Source organism: Coregonus clupeaformis, chromosome 11 (genome assembly GCF_020615455.1).
Source record: "Coregonus clupeaformis isolate EN_2021a chromosome 11, ASM2061545v1, whole genome shotgun sequence".
NCBI classification, from domain to species: Eukaryota; Metazoa; Chordata; class Actinopteri; order Salmoniformes; family Salmonidae; genus Coregonus; species Coregonus clupeaformis.
In genome coordinates this window covers 968,195-988,933 of record NC_059202.1, presented here as the reverse complement: position 1 = coordinate 988,933, position 20,739 = coordinate 968,195, and the positions used below count along the sequence as shown (strand labels likewise).

Sequence of the window (20,739 nt, the reverse complement as noted above, 5' to 3'; positions counted from 1 at the left end):
TCAATTAAAGGGGCAATCCGCAGTTGCTACATCCATTTTTGGACGTATAAATTGGTATATATAAGTCCCCAAATTAGTTAGCACACCTAACGTAAGCCTATTTTCAGATGAATACATTTGAAAAGTGTGTGTGTGTGTGTATTCATCCATGCACCATTTGTTGTTAACTGATAATTCCTTTGTAACGGTGGGGCATTATCGCGTGTCCAGTTACTCACAATGCTTCCTTGGAAACAGGTCACCTGGCAACGCAGCGCAAATGCAAAAAAGTTATTCTTCACTTCCCCTGTGTGGCTGTTGTTATGCGGAGACTCCGTTCACTACAATCTTGTGTCGGATCGCAGTGTTTTTAAAATCAGGTATCACCAATTCTCCACAAAATGTCTTCGGAAGTTTTAGTGTCCAGACCCCATTTCGACAGCAGGTCAGTTGCCCAAGCAGGCGATCCGCTCCCGCCCACAGACGCAGAGGCCACATTCATGGAGGGCTTGCATCCCTCCTCCGGCTTGGCTACCGCTGGGTACCGTTCAGCCAAGTACAGCGCGGAGGAATGGCACGTCAATAACTTCTCTACCCTTCACCAGGCCGTTATAGACCGAAACAACGCCGAGAGGATTCGCCATGAGTCCAAAACACTGTATGCGGAGACCGAGGCCGGGACTCTGCGCACCCAAGCTGAGGGGACGCGGCACCTAGGCGAGAGACTGCAGGATATCCACTTCTGGAAGTCGGAGCTGCAGCAGCACATCGAAAAGCTGTTGGCCGAGACAGACCTCCTCCTGCGGCAAAAGAGAAGGCTGTTGAAGGCGCTGGACGCCACCGAGATCCCGTTCGCCATCGCCACGGATAACCTAACCTGTCGGGAACGGCGGCTGGGGCCCGACCTGGTTAAAGACCGCGTAGAGGAGGAGCTGCTTAAGGTGATTAAAACAATAAGATCGATTTGTCTTTGCTCAAGTAAACCTAAATACTTGTATCATTACAAAATGTTACCTACACGTTATTTCACTAGACACTCATCCGAAAAGAACTTGATGGTTGTGTTTGTGTGCCACAGGAAGTGGAGTTGATCAGGAGCATCCAGGCTCTGTTGAAGAGAACGCTGAGTCAGGCTGTCAATCAAATAAAGTGAGTGACACAATTAGACACCTCTCCCCGCATTCATTTCAACCAACATTAATATTTCAGATGCATCAGCAATAACTACATAAATGGTTCATTTATAAGATCCTCTCTTTTAATTGTATTGTGTAATCACACATTTCCGCACAATTAGTCTAGGAAAGGCCTAAAGGACGACAGCTGAGCTGGGTTGCAGCCTATTCATTAGGCACTAAACAAAGGAAAATAGACTCAAACAGGGAAGGACTACCTGAAGTTGCCCAATAAGAAACGCTCGTTTTCGTTTTCCATTGCAAATTGTTTTAAGTTTTGCTCAGTGTGCACCGGTATGGGTGGTCCTCTGTAGCTCAATTGGTAGAGCATGGCGCTTGTAACGCCAGGGTAGTGGGTTCGATCCCCGGGACCACCCATACGTAAAAATGTATGCACACTTGACTGTAAGTCGCTTTGGATAAAAGCGTCTGCTAAATGAATGTGACCCTGATATGGGTAAAAAGGTGTCCTTTGAGTTTTAGTCTTATGGCGCCCCCTACTGTCTGCAGTACGTAGGTACTCGCACAAACCATTCAAAGGAAAAAGCGAGGAGGCCGAGATGCTAAAAGGGAAAGGAGATGGATACCTAGTCAGTTGCACAACTGAATACATTCAACTGAAACGTGTCTTCTGCAAAAAGTGCTACTGCAACGTGCCAACAGTCATTACTTTACTAACATTGGTCCATTTGGTCCAAAAAACATAGTTAGCACATTTAACATAGGCCTATTTTCAGGTGAATACATTTGAAACGTGTGTGTGTATGTGTGTTCATCCATCAACCATTTGTTTTTAGCCTACCTGAAAATTCATTTTGAACAGTGGGGCATTATCGTGTGTCCAGCTACACACACAGTGCTTCATTGAAAAATGGTAACCTGGCAACGCAGCGCAAATATAAAAAAAAGTTATTCTTAATTTCACTACCCCTGTGTTGCTTAGCCCCCTGCTGTACTCCCTGTTCACCCACGACTGCGTGGCCAAGCACGACTCCAACACCATCATTAAGTTTGCTGACGATACAACGGTGGTAGGCCTGGTCACCGACAACAATGAGACAGCCTATAGGGAGGAGGTCAGAGACCTGGCAGTGTGGTGCCAGGACAACAACCTCTTCCCTCAATGTGGGCAAGATAAAGGAGCTGATCATGGACTACAGGAAACGGAGGGCCGAGCACGCTCCCATTCACATCGACGGGGCTATAGTGGTCCAAATACACCAACACAGTCCTGGAAAGGGCACAGCAACGCCTCTTCCCCCTCAGGAGGCTGAAAAGATTTGGCATGGGTCCTCAGATCCTCTAAATGTTCAACAGCTGCACCGTTGAGAGCATCTTGACTGGCTGCATCGCATCCAACCGCAAGGCGCTACAGAGGGTAGTGCGTACAGCCCAGTACATCACTGGGTCCGAGCTCACTGCCATCCAGGACCTCTATACCAGGCTGTGTCAAAGGAAGGCCCTCATAATTGTCAAAGACTCCAGACACCCAAGTGATAAACTGTTCTCTCTGCTACCGCATGGCAAATGGTACCAGAGTGCCAAGTCTGGGACCAAAAGGCTCCTGAACAGCTTATACCCCCAAGCCATTAGACTGCTGAACAGTTAATCACATGGCCATTAGACTGCTGAACAGCTAATCACATGGCCATTAGACTGCTGAACAGTTAATCACATGGCCATTAGACTGCTGAACAGTTAATCACATGGCCATTAGACTGCTGAACAGTTAATCACATGGCTATTAGACTGCTGAACAGTTAATCACATGGCCATTAGACTGCTGAACAGTTAATCACATGGCCATTAGACTGCTGAACAGTTAATCACATGGCCATTAGACTGCTGAACAGTTAATCACATGGCCATTAGACTGCTGAACAGTTAATCACATGGCTATTAGACTGCTGAACAGTTAATCACATGGCCATTAGACTGCTGAACAGTTAATCACATGGCCATTAGACTGCTGAACAGTTAATCACATGGCTATTAGACTGCTGAACAGTTAATCACATGGCCATTAGACTGCTGAACAGCTAATCACATGGCTATTAGACTGCTGAACAGTTAATCCCATGGCCATTAGACTGCTGAACAGCTAATCACATGCTATTAGACTGCTGAACAGTTAATCACATGGCCATTAGACTGCTGAACAGCTAATCACATGGCCATTAGACTGCTGAACAGTTAATCACATGGCCATTAGACTGCTGAACAGTTAATCACATGGCTATTAGACTGCTGAACAGTTAATCACATGGCTATTAGACTGCTGAACAGTTAATCACATGGCTATTAGACTGCTGAACAGTTAATCACATGGCCATTAGACTGCTGAACAGTTAATCACATGGCCATTAGACTGCTGAACAGTTAATCACATGGCCATTAGACTGCTGAACAGTTAATCACTTGGCTATTAGACTGCTGAACAGTTAATCACATGGCCATTAGACTGCTGAACAGTTAATCACATGGCCATTAGACTGCTGAACAGTTAATCACATGGCCATTAGACTGCTGTTAATAGTTAATAGTTAATAGTGGTCCTCTGTAGCTCAATTGGTAGAGCATGGCGCTTGTAACGCCAGGGTAGTGGGTTCGATCCCCGGGACCACCCATGCGTAAAAATGTATGCGCACATGACTGTAAGTCGCTTTGGATAAAAGCGTCTGCTAAATGGCATATACATATATATATTAATCACATGGCTATTAGACTGCTGAACAGTTAATCACATGGCTATTAGACTGCTAAACAGTTAATCACATGGCTATCCTCACTTCTGCTTTTCACCCCCTACCAGACCCTCACACTGGCTTTCTGCCCCCTACTGTCTCCCACTGTGTGTGTGTATCAGGTGTAACAGAGATGCCAAGCAGACTCTAGAGCTGGACTGGTCTGATAAGTACCAGGCCTACAGTCTGGATGACCAGTGTGGTCGCTACAACAACATGAGTACTGACACACAGTACCACCCCAACTCAGCCAACCTCCAGGACCAGTGAGTCGCTGTATTACACACTCTTTATTTTTATTAAATATATATTTTATTGGATGAATGAGTGCATACAATTCTTGACATAATTATGCACAAATATATCCTTTAAAAATATTCTTACACACTCTATTTCACACAAATGTAACACAATACGTTTGCAATTCTAACATGTTCCTTGGCATGTAAATTACTTCAGATTTTCCTTCAGTTTCTGAAAGTCCTGTTGAAAGTTATTCAGATGGGTATTAGAGCCTTGCACCAAGACGGTACCGGTGTGATAGAGATTGACTGTAATGACGCCCTTTAAGTGACTGTCTTCCACATACACGTTGACCTGTATGGCATCGTTGATGTCTCTCTCTTCAGTGTTGGGGTAAGTTTGACACAGGGCACTACGCCAGGCCGTGGGGTGGGCTGTGTAGAAAACATAGTTGGTTTTGACTCTGTTCTTGCCCAGTGCTTTTTTGTAATCCACTATCAGAGTCTCCGGATGTTTCCTCAAGACTTCCCACTTGTGATGTTTCCCAGCCTCAGAATCCAGACCTTCAGGGTATTGGATTTCAATGGTCTGCACCACACCTATACTGATGCTGCCTCAATGGTCTGCACCACACCTATACTGATGCTGCCTCAATGGTCTGCACCACACCTATACTGATGCTGCCTCAATGGTCTGCACCACACCTATACTGATGCTGCCTCAATGGTCTGCACCACACCTATACTGATGCTGCCTCTAAGGCCTGCACCACACCTATACTGATGCTGCCTCAATGGTCTGCACCACACCTATACTGATGCTGCCTCAATGGTCTGCACCACACCTATACTGATGCTGCCTCAATGGTCTGCACCACACCTATACTGATGCTGCCTCAATGGTCTGCACCACACCTATACTGATGCTGCCTCAATGGTCTGCACCACACCTATACTGATGCTGCCTCAATGGTCTGCACCACACCTATACTGATGCTGCCTCAATGGTCTGCACCACACCTAGATTGATGCTGCCTCTAAGCCCTGTTGTTGGTGGTGTTGACAAAGTCTCTGCTTGAATATGCTTTATTCCAGCTCCCTCGTGAGGTTTTACCGTCAGCATTTTAGACTGTGAGGTTGGCCACCTCAGGCCTCCAAACAGTCCTCGTAGAGGTCTTTCCAAAAATGTTCCAAAAACTCTGAACATTTCAAATGATGTTGGAAATGCTGACTCTCAGGTAAAAAAACAAACAAAAAAGAGGTATGTTTATCTTCAGTGTCTGACATTGGTCAGGATTAAATAGACAACAACAATCTGGGGAATCTGTCCCTCTGTTCTAATGTAGCCTGTTGAACATGCAAAACATGCAGAGAGATCAGAATGTTGGGATTATAATGAGATCAAATGAGAATTACATCAGAATGTTGTGATCATAATGAGATCAGAATGTGAGGCAGAAGTACTAACTTAACATCTCAAATCTTAAAGTGCATACAGCTCATTACAACAGCAGACAACTGCCAATCAAGGTTTATTATTATTATTATTATAGTCCTCTACAAAAACTACAACAAACCATGACAAATATAGAAGACACAATTCTCTTACCAGGAATAAGATGATTAAAATCCCCCCAAAACGTAGCAATCCACTTCAATAAAAACGTAGCAAGCAACTCCCAGCACGCGACGTCAACAGACGAGGTTCCTTTCTTATTTTTAAAAAGTAGGGATTAGAAAATTGTGCCAGAGCATTGGCTGCCTCCGACACGCCTCCACCGTCAGCGTAATAACACATGGACTTGGTTTGAGCAGTTCATGTCATATGAGGACACTAACACACACCAACTGAAAGTGACATGGTCTATTCCATGTTATTATCTGCTCTTTCTCATGTCCATATTCATACACAGCGAAGAACCACACACGTTTAAACACGTTTAGAAAGTGACAAGGTGTCTACTGTGCTCTCTCGCCTGGATTTCTAAATGTGTAGACTAACCAGGAACTGTGTGTGTCTCTTTACATGTCCTCTGACTCCCGGGGCGTGTAACCGTGATGCGTGTGTCTCTTTACATGTCCTCTGACTCCCGGGGCGTGTAACCGTGATGCGTGTGTGTCTTTACATGTCCTCTGACTCCCGGGGCGTGTAACCGTGATGCGTTTGTATCACTAGACTAGAGGTTTGTCCAGAGATAAAGGAGAGGCTCTTTTTGAACCATTTTGTGCGTCCAGCATGACGTGAGTAGTGTGGTAGTTAGTTCCTCCTTCCTTCTCCCATTCACAGGTTAGACTCAGTAGGTAATGCAGCGTGATGCACTGCTGACAGCGACGTCTGGTCTGGTCAGTCTCACCTCAACAAACACAAACACTATGAATCCCCCTTTACAGTTAATATGTGTCATTATCTGTGTGTGTCTGATGTAGCTTAGCCAGGAGGCATGTGTGTGTTGTCTGTAGGCTACGTCTCCCTCCCCTCCTCTCTCTCAGGGTGTGTAGACTAACCAGGACACGTGTGTGTGTGTATTAACAGTGTGTGTTAATATCTCCCTCCCCTCCTCTCTCTCAGGGTGTGTAGACTAACCAGGACACGTGTGTGTGTGTATTAACAGTGTGTGTTAATATCTCCCTCCCCTCCTCTCTCTCAGGGTGTGTAGACTAACCAGGACACGTGTGTGTGTGTATTAACAGTGTGTGTTAATATCTCCTTCCCCTCCTCTCTCCCAGGCTGTGTAACCGTGATGCGTGGGTGTGTTCCACCCAGGACAACCTGTCTGTGGCGCAGCGGGAGGAGCAGGCCAGTGTGGAGCTCAGGCTGCTGGTGGAGAGGGTCCTACAGGAGACGGCTGAGGACCTGAGGGTCCAGTGCTCTAACGTAGACCAGGCCTTCAGCCAGCGCTGTCTGCAGCTCACTGAGGCCAAGACACAGCTAGAACTGCACCTCACTCAGGTGTGTTGGTGAGGGAGGTGGGTGTGGGTGTGTGTGTGTGTGTGTGTGTGTGTGTCAAAACTCAAGCCTTCCGCAATTTAAACAAAAAATGAAATAGATTGGCGCCTACCCAACAGGCAAAGAGAATGTTTTAAAAGGAAGAAGAGGTAAAGGCATTCATAACATATCCCTAAGGGTTATTCAGCTGAGGCTAGAATGCAGAGAATGCTGCACCTGAACTCAACACTGTGTGTGTGTGTGTGTTTGTGTTTGATACGTGTGTGTGTGTGTGTGTGTGTGTGTATAGATCCTGGATCAGATCGGGGCTCAGGAGAGGAACATGGTGTCTCTACAGAAGGCTCTGTATGATAAAGAGGCCCCTCTGAGAGTGGCTCAGTCCAGGCTGCACCAACGCTCACACAGACCCCACATGGAGCTCTGCAGGGACAACCCTCAATTCAGGTACACACGGACACACACACACACACACACACACACACACACACACGGACAGAAGCACACACATGCACGCAAGCCAGTAAGCACACGGACACACACCCAAACACACACCCAAACATACACCCAGACATACACACACACACACATCACACTTTCTCTCCCATCTTTCACAAACACCTACACTGGTATGACAAGCTCCTCTGCTTCCTCTCTCCCCCCCTCTCTCTCCCCTCCTATCTCTCTCTTTCTGTCCCCCCCCTCCTCTCTCTCTCTCTCTCTCTCTCTCTCTCTCTCTCTCTCTCTCTCTCTCTCTCTCTCTCTCTCTCTCTCTCCCCCTCCTCTCTCCCCTCCTATCTCTCTCTTTCTGTCCTCCCCCCTCTCTCTCTCTCTCTCTCTCTCTCCAGTCTGGTGGGTGAGGTAGGTCAGATCTCCCAGACCATGTCATCCCTGCAGCAGCAGCTGTCTGCAGCGCGGAGCTCCCTGTCCCACCTGGAGGAGTCCCGCATGGCGCTGGAGAAGGACATCGGCTGTAAGACCCACAGTCTGCTCATCGACAGGGAGAAGTGCATGTCCCACCGCACCCGCTACCCCACCATCATAGCCCTGTCTGGGTACTGAGGAGAGAGAGAGACGGGGGGGTATGGGGACGTGTGTGGGAGGGATGGGGGTGTGAGTGTGTGTGTGTTTGTGCGTGAGATTTGTGTGTGTGTGTGATCAAGCCTGTATTAGTGACTACTGCGACATTGTGTGCATTTGCTTGGTGTTTCCAGTTGTGTTGTCAATCAGTAAAGGCTTGTCTGTCACAGCTGACTGTACACTGATCACTAAACACTAGTCTAAGTGTACACTGATCACTAGACACTAGTCTAAGAGTGTACACTGATCACTCAACACTAGTCTAAGAGTGTACACTGATCACTAGACACTAGTCTAAGAGTGTACACTGATCACTAGACACTGGTCCAAGAGTACCCTGATCACTAAACACTAGTCTAAGAGTGTACACTGATCACTAGACACTAGTCTAAGAGTACACTGATCACTAGACACTAGTCTAAGAGTGTACACTGATCACTCAACACTAGTCTAAGAGTGTACACTGATCACTAAACACTAGTCTAAGAGTGTACACTGATCACTAGACACTAGTCTAAGAGTGTACACTGATCACTAGACACTGGTCCAAGAGTACCCTGATCACTAAACACTAGTCTAAGAGTGTACACTGATCACTAGACACTAGTCTAAGAGTACACTGATCACTAGACACTAGTCTAAGAGTGTACACTGATCACTCAACACTAGTCTAAGAGTGTACACTGATCACTAGACACTAGTCTAAGAGTGTACACTGATCACTCAACACTAGTCTAAGAGTGTACACTGATCACTAGACACTAGTCTAAGAGTGTACACTGATCACTAAACACTAGTCTAAGAGTGTACACTGATCACTAAACACTAGTCTAAGAGTGTACACTGATCACTAAACACTAGTCTAAGAGTGTACACTGATCACTAAACACTAGTCTAAGAGTGTACACTGATCACTAGACACTGGTCCAAGAGTACCCTGATCACTAGACACTAGTCCAAGAGTACCCTGATCACTAGACACTAGTCTAAGAGTACACTGATCACTAGACACTAGTCTAAGAGTACACTGATCACTAAACACTAGTCTAAGAGTGTACACTGATCACTAGACACTAGTCTAAGAGTGTACACTGATCACTAAACACTAGTCTAAGAGTGTACACTGATCACTAAACACTAGTCTAAGAGTACACTGATCACTAAACACTAGTCTAAGAGTGTACACTGATCACTAAACACTAGTCTAAGAGTGTACACTGATCACTAAACACTAGTCTAAGAGTACACTGATCACTAGACACTAGTCTAAGAGTACACTGATCACTAAACACTAGTCTAAGAGTACACTGATCACTAGACACTAGTCTAAGAGTACACTGATCACTAAACACTAGTCTAAGAGTGTACACTGATCACTAGACACTAGTCTAAGAGTGTACACTGATCACTAAACACTAGTCTAAGAGTGTACACTGATCACTAAACACTAGTCTAAGAGTACACTGATCACTAGACACTGGTCCAAGAGTACCCTGATCACTAGACACTAGTCTAAGAGTACACTGATCACTAGACACTAGTCTAAGAGTACACTGATCACTAGACACTAGTCTAAGAGTACACTGATCACTAGACACTAGTCTAAGAGTACACTGATCACTAAACACTAGTCTAAGAGTGTACACTGATCACTCAACACTAGTCTAAGAGTGTACACTGATCACTAGACACTAGTCTAAGAGTGTACACTGATCACTAAACACTAGTCTAAGAGTGTACACTGATCACTAAACACTAGTCTAAGAGTGTACACTGATCACTAAACACTAGTCTAAGAGTGTACACTGATCACTCAACACTAGTCTAAGAGTGTACACTGATCACTAAACACTAGTCTAAGAGTACACTGATCACTAGACACTAGTCTAAGACTACACTGATCACTATACACTAGTCTAAGAGTACACTGATCACTAGACACTAGACTAAGAGTACACTGATCACTAGACACTAGTCTAAGAGTACACGGATCACTAGACACTAGTCTAAGAGTACACTGATCACTAAACACTAGTCTAAGAGTACACTGATCACTAAACACTAGTCTAAGAGTACACTGATCACTAGACACTAGTCTAAGACTACACTGATCACTAGACACTAGTCTAAGAGTACACTGATCACTAAACAATAGTCTAAGAGTGTACACTGTCACTAAACACTAGTCTAAGAGTGTACACTGATCACTAAACACTAGTCTAAGAGTGTACACTGATCACTAGACACTAGTCTAAGAGTGTATACGGATCACTAAACACTAGAGCAGCAGGATATTTCCTTCCCTCTGCCCTTGTTCACTCCCCTTCATGGATCTGACACAAATGGTAGGGCTACCCCAACTTCTTCCAACAGATCTACTGTCCTGTAGGAACTCCCAACTTCTTCCTACAGATCTACTGTCCTGTAGGAACTCCCAACTTCTTCCTACAGATCTACTGTCCTGTAGGAAATCCCAACTTCTTCCTACAGATCTACTGTCCTGTAGGAAATCCCAACTTCTTCCTACAGATCTACTGTCCTGTAGGAACTCCCAACTTCTTCCTACAGATCTACTGTCCTGTAGGAACTCCCAACTTCTTCCTACAGATCTACTGTCCTGTAGGAACTCCCAACTTCTTCCTACAGATCTACTGTCCTGTAGGAACTCCCAACTTCTTCCTACAGATCTACTGTCCTGTAGGTTTTCACTCCAACCTTAACATACAGGATCTGGTTTAGGTCTTGGTGAGAAGCTAATTAGTAGAATCGGGTGTGCTAGATTAGGGTTGGACTGAAAACCTACAGGATGGTAGATCTCCAGGAAGAGGGTTGGAGTGAACCTACAGGAAGGTAGATCTCCAGGAAGAGGGTTGGAGTGAAAACCTACAGGATGGTAGATCTCCAGGAAGAGGGTTGGAGTGAAAACCTACAGGAAGGTAGATCTCCAGGAAGAGGGTTGGAGTGAAAACCTACAGGATGGTAGATCTCCAGGAAGAGGGTTGGAGTGAAAACCTACAGGAAGGTAGATCACCAGGAAGAGGGTTGGAGTGAACCTACAGGATGGTAGATGTCCAGGAAGAGGGTTGGACTGAACCTACAGGATGGTAGATGTCCAGGAAGAGGGTTGGACTGAACCTACAGGATGGTAGATCTACAGGAAGAGGTTTTGGCAGCCCTGGTCTAGTTTCTGCCATCTTGCTTTCACACGTCCAGTCCTATCAGATCTGTGAAGGGGAGTGAATGAGGACAGAGGGGAGGGAACATCTTCCTGGGGGTGTGTCCCAAATGGCACCCTATTCCCACGGGGCCCTGGTCAAAAGAAGTGCACTATATAGGGAATATGGTACCCTTTGGGACGCAGCCCTGGTGTAACGTCTCTTCATTAAACGTGAAATAAAGTGAAACTGAAAGGATGATTATGCATGTATTACTAGATCAAAAATAAATAAAAATACATTGAATGTGTAAGACCCCGGGTTGAAAATGTGTTGATTGGTCCAAATGATCACTGTCACTTTAAGTATTGGGTCATGGTATCAGGAAGGGGAGAGTAAAGGTGTGAGAAACAACCAATGAAACGATTGTTTGAACACTTTGAAAGTTAAGTAGTTGAGTAATCGTGCTGTAGAAAGCTATTCCTTTGTCTTATCTACTGGACTACTCTCTCATGTAATGACTTACTGTCCCCAAGCAGAGGTGACTGTATCAGATGGTGTGAGTGTGAGTGTGAGTGTGTGTGTGTGTGTGTGTGTGTGTGTGTGTGTGTGTGTGTGTGTGTGTGTGTGTGTGTGTGTGTGTGTGTGTGTGTGTGTGTGTGTGTGTGTGTGTGTGTGTGTGTGTGTGTGTGTGTGTGTGTGTGTATGAGTGAGTGAGTGTATCAGATTTTCCCATTGTTGATTTGTTTAATTTGATGTGTGTTTGTTTGTTGCTGTGTTGGTGCATATTAATATGCTTACTGTCTGGCATAATGCTTGTTATAGGCCCTGGATAAAAAGAGTGCTGTAAGTAGGGAATAGGTAACTCTGGTCCTACGTGGCCCTGCCCTGAACTAGCCAGCTGGTCTGACCCACTACCTAACTCTGACCACATGATGGCAGTAGAGAACTATGAATTCAACAGAGACCATCAGAGCAAGTGTGTGTGTGTGCACACGCTTCTGTCTCACAATAACAAGCTGAGAAAATACTATGCAAATCATCAGACATCCGCTGATTAGCACTGACCCCCTGATGCAGACCTCATCTAAGATATTATGATACATTAAGATGGATGTCATGTGTGTGTGTGTGTTATGTGTCAAAAGAGGACAATGCCCAGACGTTTTTCATCAGTGTGCTGTTTCTGTCAGTGAGGAAATTCACTTCCTCTCCCCTCCCCCTCTCTCCCCGCCTCCTCTCCCCACCTCCTCCTCCTCTTCCTTCTCTCCCTCCTCCTCTCTCTCCCCTCCTCCTCTTCCTCCTCTCCCTCTTCCTCCTCCTCCCAAATCTTTCCCTGTCTGTCATCCTCTCTTCTCTTTCTGTTGCTTATCTCTCTCACACTTGCTGTCGTGTGTATGTGTTCGTGTGTGTGTGAGTCTGTGTGTGTTTTCCTGCTGTGTATGCCTCTCAGATGGGTGAGTTATAAATATCTGGGAAAGATCAACTAGCAGAGGGGAAGAGAGGGGAAGAGAGAGGGGAAGAGAGAGGGGAAGAGAGGGGAAGAGAGAGGGGAAGAGAGAGTAATAGAGATACTGGGGTGCAAATTAGCAAAATAAATAACAATATGGGGATGAGGTAGTTGGGTGGGCTAATTTCAGATGGGCTGTGTACAGGTGCAGTGATCGGTAAGGTGCTCTGACAACTGATGCTTAAAGTTAGTGAGGGAGATGAGAGTCTCCAGCTTCAGAGATTTTTGCAGTTCGTTCCAGTCATTGGCAGCAGAGAACTGGAAGGAATGGCGGCCAAAGGAGGTGTTGGCTTTGGGGATGACCAGTGAGATATACCTGCTGGAGCGCATACTACGGGTGGGTGTTGCTATGGTGACCAATGAGCTAAGATAAGGCAGGGATTTGCCTAGCAGTGATTTATAGATGACCTGCAGCCAGTGGGTTTGGCAACGAATATGTAGTGAGGACCAGCCAACAAGAGCGTACAGGTCACAGTGGTGGGTAGTATATGGGGCTTTGGTGACAAAACGGATGGCACTGTGATAGACTATTTTGAGAGAGGCTATTTTGTAAATGTGTGTGACTTGAGTTGAAAGGTTTCTCAGTAAGTTAAAAATTTGCATGTCTTTGTGCATATTTGAAGTACAAATATAAAGTTGGAGAGCTAACACAAACACACTGACAGTAGCAGAATATCTGAAGAGATATGAGTCAGTTTTGATATAAAACCCTGGCAGGTCCTCTGCTACATTTCAACAACTTTTCAGGGTCTGTATTCACAAAGCGTCTTAGAGTAGGAATGCTGATCTAGGATCAGTTTAGGCTTTTAGATCATGAAGAATGAGATGACATTGACAGGGGTGACCTGATCCTAAATCAGCACTCCTACTGTCAGATACTTTATGAATAGGGGTCCATGTCATTAGGGCCTTGATCCTCATTCAGATTCCTGTCTTAGTAGGCCTAACCTAGATGCCATCTCCTGCCAGTGTGCCCTTGAGCACCTTTAGATAAGAACATCTCAACAAAAGAAAACATGCTGCTGTAAGACTCCACTCCCTCCATTTATCCCTGTTGCCAACTGGTCATCAAAGATGAAGAACAGTTTTGTAAGAGAGGCCTTCGTTCTATCAAATAAGAATGGAAGCACTGTACTGTATCCTTTCAGAGTTCTGTGCTCCGATCAGATTGTACGCAAATCAAATATCCGTTTGGAGATGAACATGCATCCCTTTAAAAGAGACTTAAGCGTCTTTGTGTGACGGCTTCTGAGAAGAAGAAAGGTATCTGTCTGTTTTTTAAACTCCGTCCCTGATCCTGGCAACACTCACTCTCGCTCGCCTCGGCGGACGGGAAAACGGACGCCATTCTCTCGCCTCCCGGCGGCGCGCGTCCACGGTTTTATAATCAGACTCGAAATGAGAGGCGAGTGGAACCTTTTGTCTTCTCATCGGAGGGCCGCTACATTTTAAATTACAAAATGAGAGAGAGAAAGAGAGAGGGGGGTCGATTAGAATAAATGATAAAATGAGAGAGAGATTAGGAATGATTGACACAGAGAGAGAGAGAGAGAGGGGGGTCGATTAGAATAAATGATTAAATGAGAGAGATTAGCAATGATATAGAGAGAGAGAGAGAGAGAGAGAGAGGGGCAAGAGGGGAGAGAAAGAGAGAGCAGGTGATGAAAAGGAAGGACATACACTATCCGTCTAATAATAATGTATCTGATGAGTGATGGTTTGAAGGACACACAAACACACACACACCTGTTAGAGTGGGTATCATAGCTACAGACGATGCCATCAAATACCTACACTACCGTTCAAAAGTTTGGGGTCACTTAGAAATGTACTTGTTTTCGAAAGAAAATGACATTTTTTGACCATTAAAATAACATCAAATTGATCAGAAATACAGTGTAGACATTGTTAATGTTCTAAATGGCTATTGTAGCTGGAAACAGCTGATTATCAGAGGCCCATTATCAGCAACCATCAGTCCTGTGTTCCAATGGCACATTGTGTTTGCTAATCCAAGTTTATCATTTTAAAAGGCTAATTGATCATTAGAAAACCCTTTTGCCATTATGTTAGTACAGCTGAAATATATAGCCAGGCCCATATGGACCCAAGCACCTGGACTTTAATGGTAAAACGTTTCCAGTCCCCTTTACATTTTAAGTGTCTCCTACCCAGTCGGAAATCAATCTTAAACCTCCTTCAACTGAATCTTTCTAGGATTGGATTCTCTCTCACCCCCCGCACCCTATCTCTCTCTCACTCCCCCCTCATTCTCTCTCTCTCTCTCTCTCTCTCTCTCTCTCGCTCCACCACTTACTCACACATTCTCTCTTTAAGTGAAATGTTCTCCTTCTGAAAGCTTCAAAGCTAGGAATCACAGATGTGAGATGTGAGTTGCTGGGTAGAACTAACATCTAAAAGGAATGTGTGATGGGAGTTGCTGGGTAGAACTAACATCTAAAACAGGATGTCAAACTCATTTTAGCTCAGGGGCCACATGGAGGAAAATCTATTCCCAAGTGGGCCGAACCGGAAAAATCATGGTATATATAACTTAAAAACAACAACTTCAGATTGTTTTCTTTGTTTTAATACGATCAACATACAACATAAAGCTGGAGCCTGAGGACAGTGTGTCCAAAATAGTACAAGCACAACATCACTATTAATCATAAAACACGTCAAGTTTATTTGAAAATTCTAAAGAAAAAGAACACACAAACACACAATGCCTCAGTGATTAACAGAACTGTTTCACAGATCACAGAACTATATCAGGGTGTCATTTCTCAGGCAGAAATGTAGATAAAAATAATGAAATCCTGTTCCCCAAACAAGTGCAAGAACCACAGAGTCAAGAATAGGTTAAATATACAAATAAAATAAAATCAATTAAAAACAATAGCACATCAACATAAAAACATATAAACATAAAGCTGGAGCCTGAGGACAGTGTCCAAAAGCACAACATCACTATTAATCATAAAACACCTCAAGTTATTTGAAAGTTCTGAGGACAAAGAACACACAAACACACAATGCCTCAGTGATTCACAGAAGTATATCACAGATCACATAACTATATCAGGGTGTCATTTCTCAGGCAGAAATGTAGATAAAAATAATGAAATCCTGTTCCCCAAACAAGTGCAAGAACCACAGAGTCAAGAATAGGTTAAATATACAAATAAAATAAAATCAATTAAAAACAATAGCACATCAACATAAAAACATATAAACATAAATCTGAAAGCGTTGCTCAAACTCCCGTAACAGTCCAGTTATTTTATCTTTGAACCGCTTCATGTCTGCCACATGTTGGGTCGTGCACACATTTTTCAGACAGGGGAAGTGAGCTGCATCACCACCGGCAAGTTGCGTCTCCCACAATGACAGCTTCAACTTGAAAGAACGTATGCTGTCATAATACTGCGTGACAACTTTGTTGCGCCCTTGCAGCTGTTTGTTCAAGTTATTCAGGTGCTCTGTAACATCCACCATAAATGCAAGGTCCGGCATCCATTCTGCAGAATGGAATTCTAACACTGGTTTGCCCTTTTCTTCCATGAACTGTTCAATTTCTTCTCGTAAATCAAAGAAACGCCTCAGCACAGCACCTCGGCTTAACCATCTTACCTCAGTGTGGTATGGCAGGCCATAGATGTGGTCGTTCTCTCTGAGAAGGCTGTCAAACTGATGGTGATTCAGGCTTCTGGATCGGATGAAATTAACAGTTTGGATGACCACCTTCATGACGTTATCCATCTTTAATGACTTGCAACACAAAGCCTCCTGGTGCAAAATACAGTGAAAAGTCAAAAAATCACGTCCTCCATTTGCAGATTGCACTTTCTCTCTGAACTTTGTCACAACGCCTGCTTTTTTCCCGATCATTGAGGGCGCACCATCTGTAGCCAGGCTGACAGCGTGGGACCAGTCCACTCCGACCCTGTCCAGCGCGCCGACGAGTGCGATAAAAATATCAGCTGCTGTCGTTGTATCTGTCATCGGCACCAACTCCACAAACTCCTCGGTGACGGTCAATGTGTCATCAACTCCGCGGATGAAAAAATGGCCAGTTGTGCAACATCTGTAATGTCCGTGCTTTCATCAATTGCAACCGAAAAACGCAATTAATGACTTTACTTTTGCTTCAACTGGCTGTCCAAATCCACTGAAAGATCGGAAATCCTGTCTGCAACTGTGTTTCTTGTTAGGCTGATATTTGCAAAAGCCTGCCGCTTTTCAGGGCACACAATCTCCGCTGCCTTCATCATGCATGTTTTTACAAATTCACCCTCACTAAATGGTTTTGAAGCCACTGCGATTTCATTAGCAATGAGGTAGCTAGCTTTCACTGCAGCGTCACTGATGTCTCGGCTGTGAGTAAACACAGACTGCTGTTTCTTCAGACCCGCCAACAGTTCATTCACCTTCTCTCATCTCCGCTGTCCTTGAAAGTTGTCATATTTGTCGGCATGAAGACTCACATAGTGGCGACAAAGGTTATATTCTTTCAGCACTGCAACATGCTCTGAACACACCAAACATACAGCTTTCCCATTCAATTCCGTGATGAAATAGGATGACCATTTTTCTTGGAACACTCTGCACTCTGCGTCCACTTCTCTCTTTGTTGACAGAGACATATTGGGGCAATGAGGGTGCCAAAGCACATAATGTTAAAAGTAGAAGCCGTAATAAATATCGCGGGCAAAACAAAGTAGCTCATTGGCTGCACGTGCTTGACCTACTTGCTCTGCCCCGGTATAAACATTTTGCTTGCTTAACACAATTGCTATTGCGCAATCCAGTGAACGCAATTGGAACAGCAGTTTATTTTATTGAAAAATTGCAGCGCATTTTTATACTAAAAAAATAAAAAATAATACAATTATTTTTTATTTTTTCAAAATCATCTTGCGGGCCGGATTAAACCCGTTTGCGGGCCTGATCCGGCCCGCGGGCCGTACGTTTGACACCCCTGATCTAAAAGGAATGTGTGATGGGAGTTGCTGGGTAGAACTAACATCTAAAAGGAATGTGTGATGGGAGTTGCTGGGTAGAACTAACATCTAAAAGGAATGTGTGATGGGAGTTGCTGGGTAGAACTAACATCTAAAAGGAATGTGTGATGGGAGTTGCTGGGTAGAACTAACATCTAAAAGGAATGTGTGATGGGAGTTGCTGGTTAGAACTAACATCTAAAAGAAAACAGATGAGGAGGAGGGGAGGGGAGGAGAAGGGACGACAGGAGAGGAGGATGAGGAGGAGGAGAGGAGGAGGGGGAGAAGAGGGAGGTTTCACTCTGTGACACCTATTCCCCTCTTTCTCTCTGTGAAATGGATCCGACTCTGAGTGAATTTCAATGCTCTCACTGTAAAATGAGGAAACAGAGAAGGGAGGAGAGGCGGAGAGGAGGAAGAGGTATTTCACATTGTTCAAATAGCTCAGCTCTAACACAGGGGACTTGCTAGTAAAGGAGGGAAGAGGAGGGGGTAGGAGAGGTGAGTTGGAGATGAGGAGACTTTTGCGCGACAACTGGCACACGTATGTTTTGGGGCATATTATGTGCACACGCAACATTTATAAATGAAGCCCATCGGGTGGGATCCAAGATTGCAGTATCCAGTGGGATCCAGTCCTGCCAGATGAGACTTTGATGGGCTGAGTGGCAGTTGTTAGACGCTGGTAGTTTGGTTTGGTGTTTAGAGTACACACTGCAGACAGGAGAGAAGAGGAGAGGAGAGGAGAGGAGAGGAGAGGAGAGGAGAGGAGAGGAGAGGAGAGGAGAGGAGAGGAGAGGAGAGGAGAGGAGAGGAGAGGAGAGGAGAGCGAAAGAGAATCAGAGACAGAGACAGAGACAGAGACAGAGACAGAGACAGAGTGGAGGTAAAGAGAGTGTAATGTAATAACTCAATTAGATACAACATCAGGGAGGGAGAGAAGTGCAAAATGAAGAAGAAATGGCAGCAGGGAGACAGAGAACTGACTAAAGAACAACAGCAGGGAGACAGAGAACTGACTAAAGAACAACAGCAGGGAGACAGAGAACTGACTAAAGAACAACAGCAGGGAGACAGAGAACTGACTAAAGAACAAGAGAGTAGAAGAGATAAAAGCAGAATGGAGTAGTCTGATTTCCATGGTGAACTCCTGCTGACTGTACAGCGCTTGCTATTGATTGGCTAAACCCCCTTGACGACAGCCATAATGGGTGTTGTAGTCTTTAATGTTTCAACATCAAATCGATATTTCTCTGGATGGATGGATGGATGGATGGATGGATGGATGGATGGATGGATGGATGGATGGATGGATGGATGGATTGATGGAAGTAATAATGAGGCCTCCTGAGTGGCGCAGCGGTCTAAGGCACTGCATCTCAGTGCTAGAGGCGTCACTACAGACCTTGGTTCGATTCCAGGCTGTATCACAATCTGTCCGTGATTGGGAGTCCCATAGGGTGGCGTACAATTGGCCCAGATTTGGCCGGGGTAGGCCGTCATTGTAAATAAGAATTTGTTCTTAACTGACTTGCTTGGTTAAATATTTTTTTTTAATGTAATATTTTGCAGTTAAAATCCCAAAATGCATTTTGATTGGGCACCTAGTCACGTAATCTCATAAGGCACCGCCTTCCTTTCCTTGTTAGGAAGCTCATTGGATCCCAGGGCAGGGTGTATAATGGGAAGTGGAGCTGGAGCAGAACCTGTCTGCCCATACTCATCGCTTCCCATCCCCACAGCTCACCAGCGGATGTAGGCTGTGTTTGACAGGTGTGGTGCTTTCTTCCCAATGCTGAATAGAACTGTGCTGCGCATCTGTGCTGCAAATATTAATTGTGCTTATCAATGGAAAGCTTTCAATATCTCCAAAAGCTTGTCCAGTCCCTTTAGTAGTCAGATTTTAGTCACAAAGATAATTTCATCTTGTTTTAGTCAACTAAAATGAAAAATCAATTTTATTTAGTTATAGTTTATTCTGGGTCTATTCAGTCAGTTAAAGTCTCGTCAATTTCCCCCCCCAAAAAAAGTGTTTGACGAATATATAAATAATTTTTGTTGAAGAAATGAACACTGATGTGATTAGATTGTTAACGTAGCTAGAACGAGCTGTGGCTCAAAGCAGCCTCATAAACGTTTTCAGTTAGACGTTCACGTTTGCCATTGTCAAAGTTGCGTCAATTCAAATCTGGCATTAGGAACAAAAGAGGTCAACACGACTTCTAAGATATACTAGTTATTTTAATTAATGCAAAAACCTTCAATGGTAAATATGATGTTTCGTATATACGGGCTCTTTGAAATAACTCGCAGGGCACTTCAGAGAACTAAATCCATTGTTTCAGATTGTTCTTCAAATACTCTTACAGAGAGAGTTTCCCACCTCTCTGCTGGCCAATCAGAGTAGAGACTTGAGCGTGGTTTAGACTTACTCAGCCAATCCGTTGACGCACAGGCTAGTCCCCCGCCTCTTAGCGCATCCCTGGTTCCAGGCATACGTTTATCATAACAACCTGTCATAGTGAGAAGAGCCAGCTCCCCTAGACACCATTCCTATGTCCAAGGAAGGTTCACAGATCACAAAGAACCAGTATAGTCTAGTATTTGGAGACACAAATCCTTATCTCATTTTACCCCCTAAAACAGCTCTTCACATCAATCACAGCTTGCCAGGTGACACAACCTACATTAGCCCAGTCAAGAATGCATTCTTTCTAAGTTAGTCATCCCATCAATTATAAAAATAATACATCTCTCACACCATACAGAGTTAAAATATCTAGCGAATACATTTGACACATTTTGACACTTTGGTTAAAGGCAAGTATAAACACATACAAGTCGAGGGGAAAAAGAGGGAGAAAAGTTGGTCACTTTTGCAGACAGCTAGGCTAGCTAGAAGCT

At 44.5% G+C, this 20,739-nt stretch overlaps 1 protein-coding gene across 3 annotated transcripts; it reads left to right on the top strand.

Moving 5' to 3' along the window:
- The first annotated feature begins 203 nt into the window (after positions 1 to 203).
- On the top strand, positions 204 to 8,331 carry tekt4 (tektin 4). Of its 3 annotated transcripts, none has more exons than XM_045223403.1 (6): positions 204 to 920; positions 1,058 to 1,128; positions 3,967 to 4,164; positions 6,868 to 7,090; positions 7,377 to 7,531; positions 7,933 to 8,331. In XM_045223403.1, the coding sequence occupies exons 1-6, from the start codon at positions 381 to 383 to the stop codon at positions 8,144 to 8,146; spliced, it is 1,401 nt and encodes a 466-aa protein (XP_045079338.1). In that variant the 5' UTR covers positions 204 to 380; the 3' UTR covers positions 8,147 to 8,331. The 3 variants fall into 3 exon arrangements, with proteins under 3 accessions (XP_045079338.1, XP_045079339.1, XP_041696911.1); XM_045223404.1 differs by having other exon boundaries at positions 208 to 920; positions 4,021 to 4,164; XM_041840977.2 differs by lacking the exon at positions 3,967 to 4,164 and having other exon boundaries at positions 209 to 920.
- Positions 8,332 to 20,739: the final 12,408 nt, after the last annotated feature.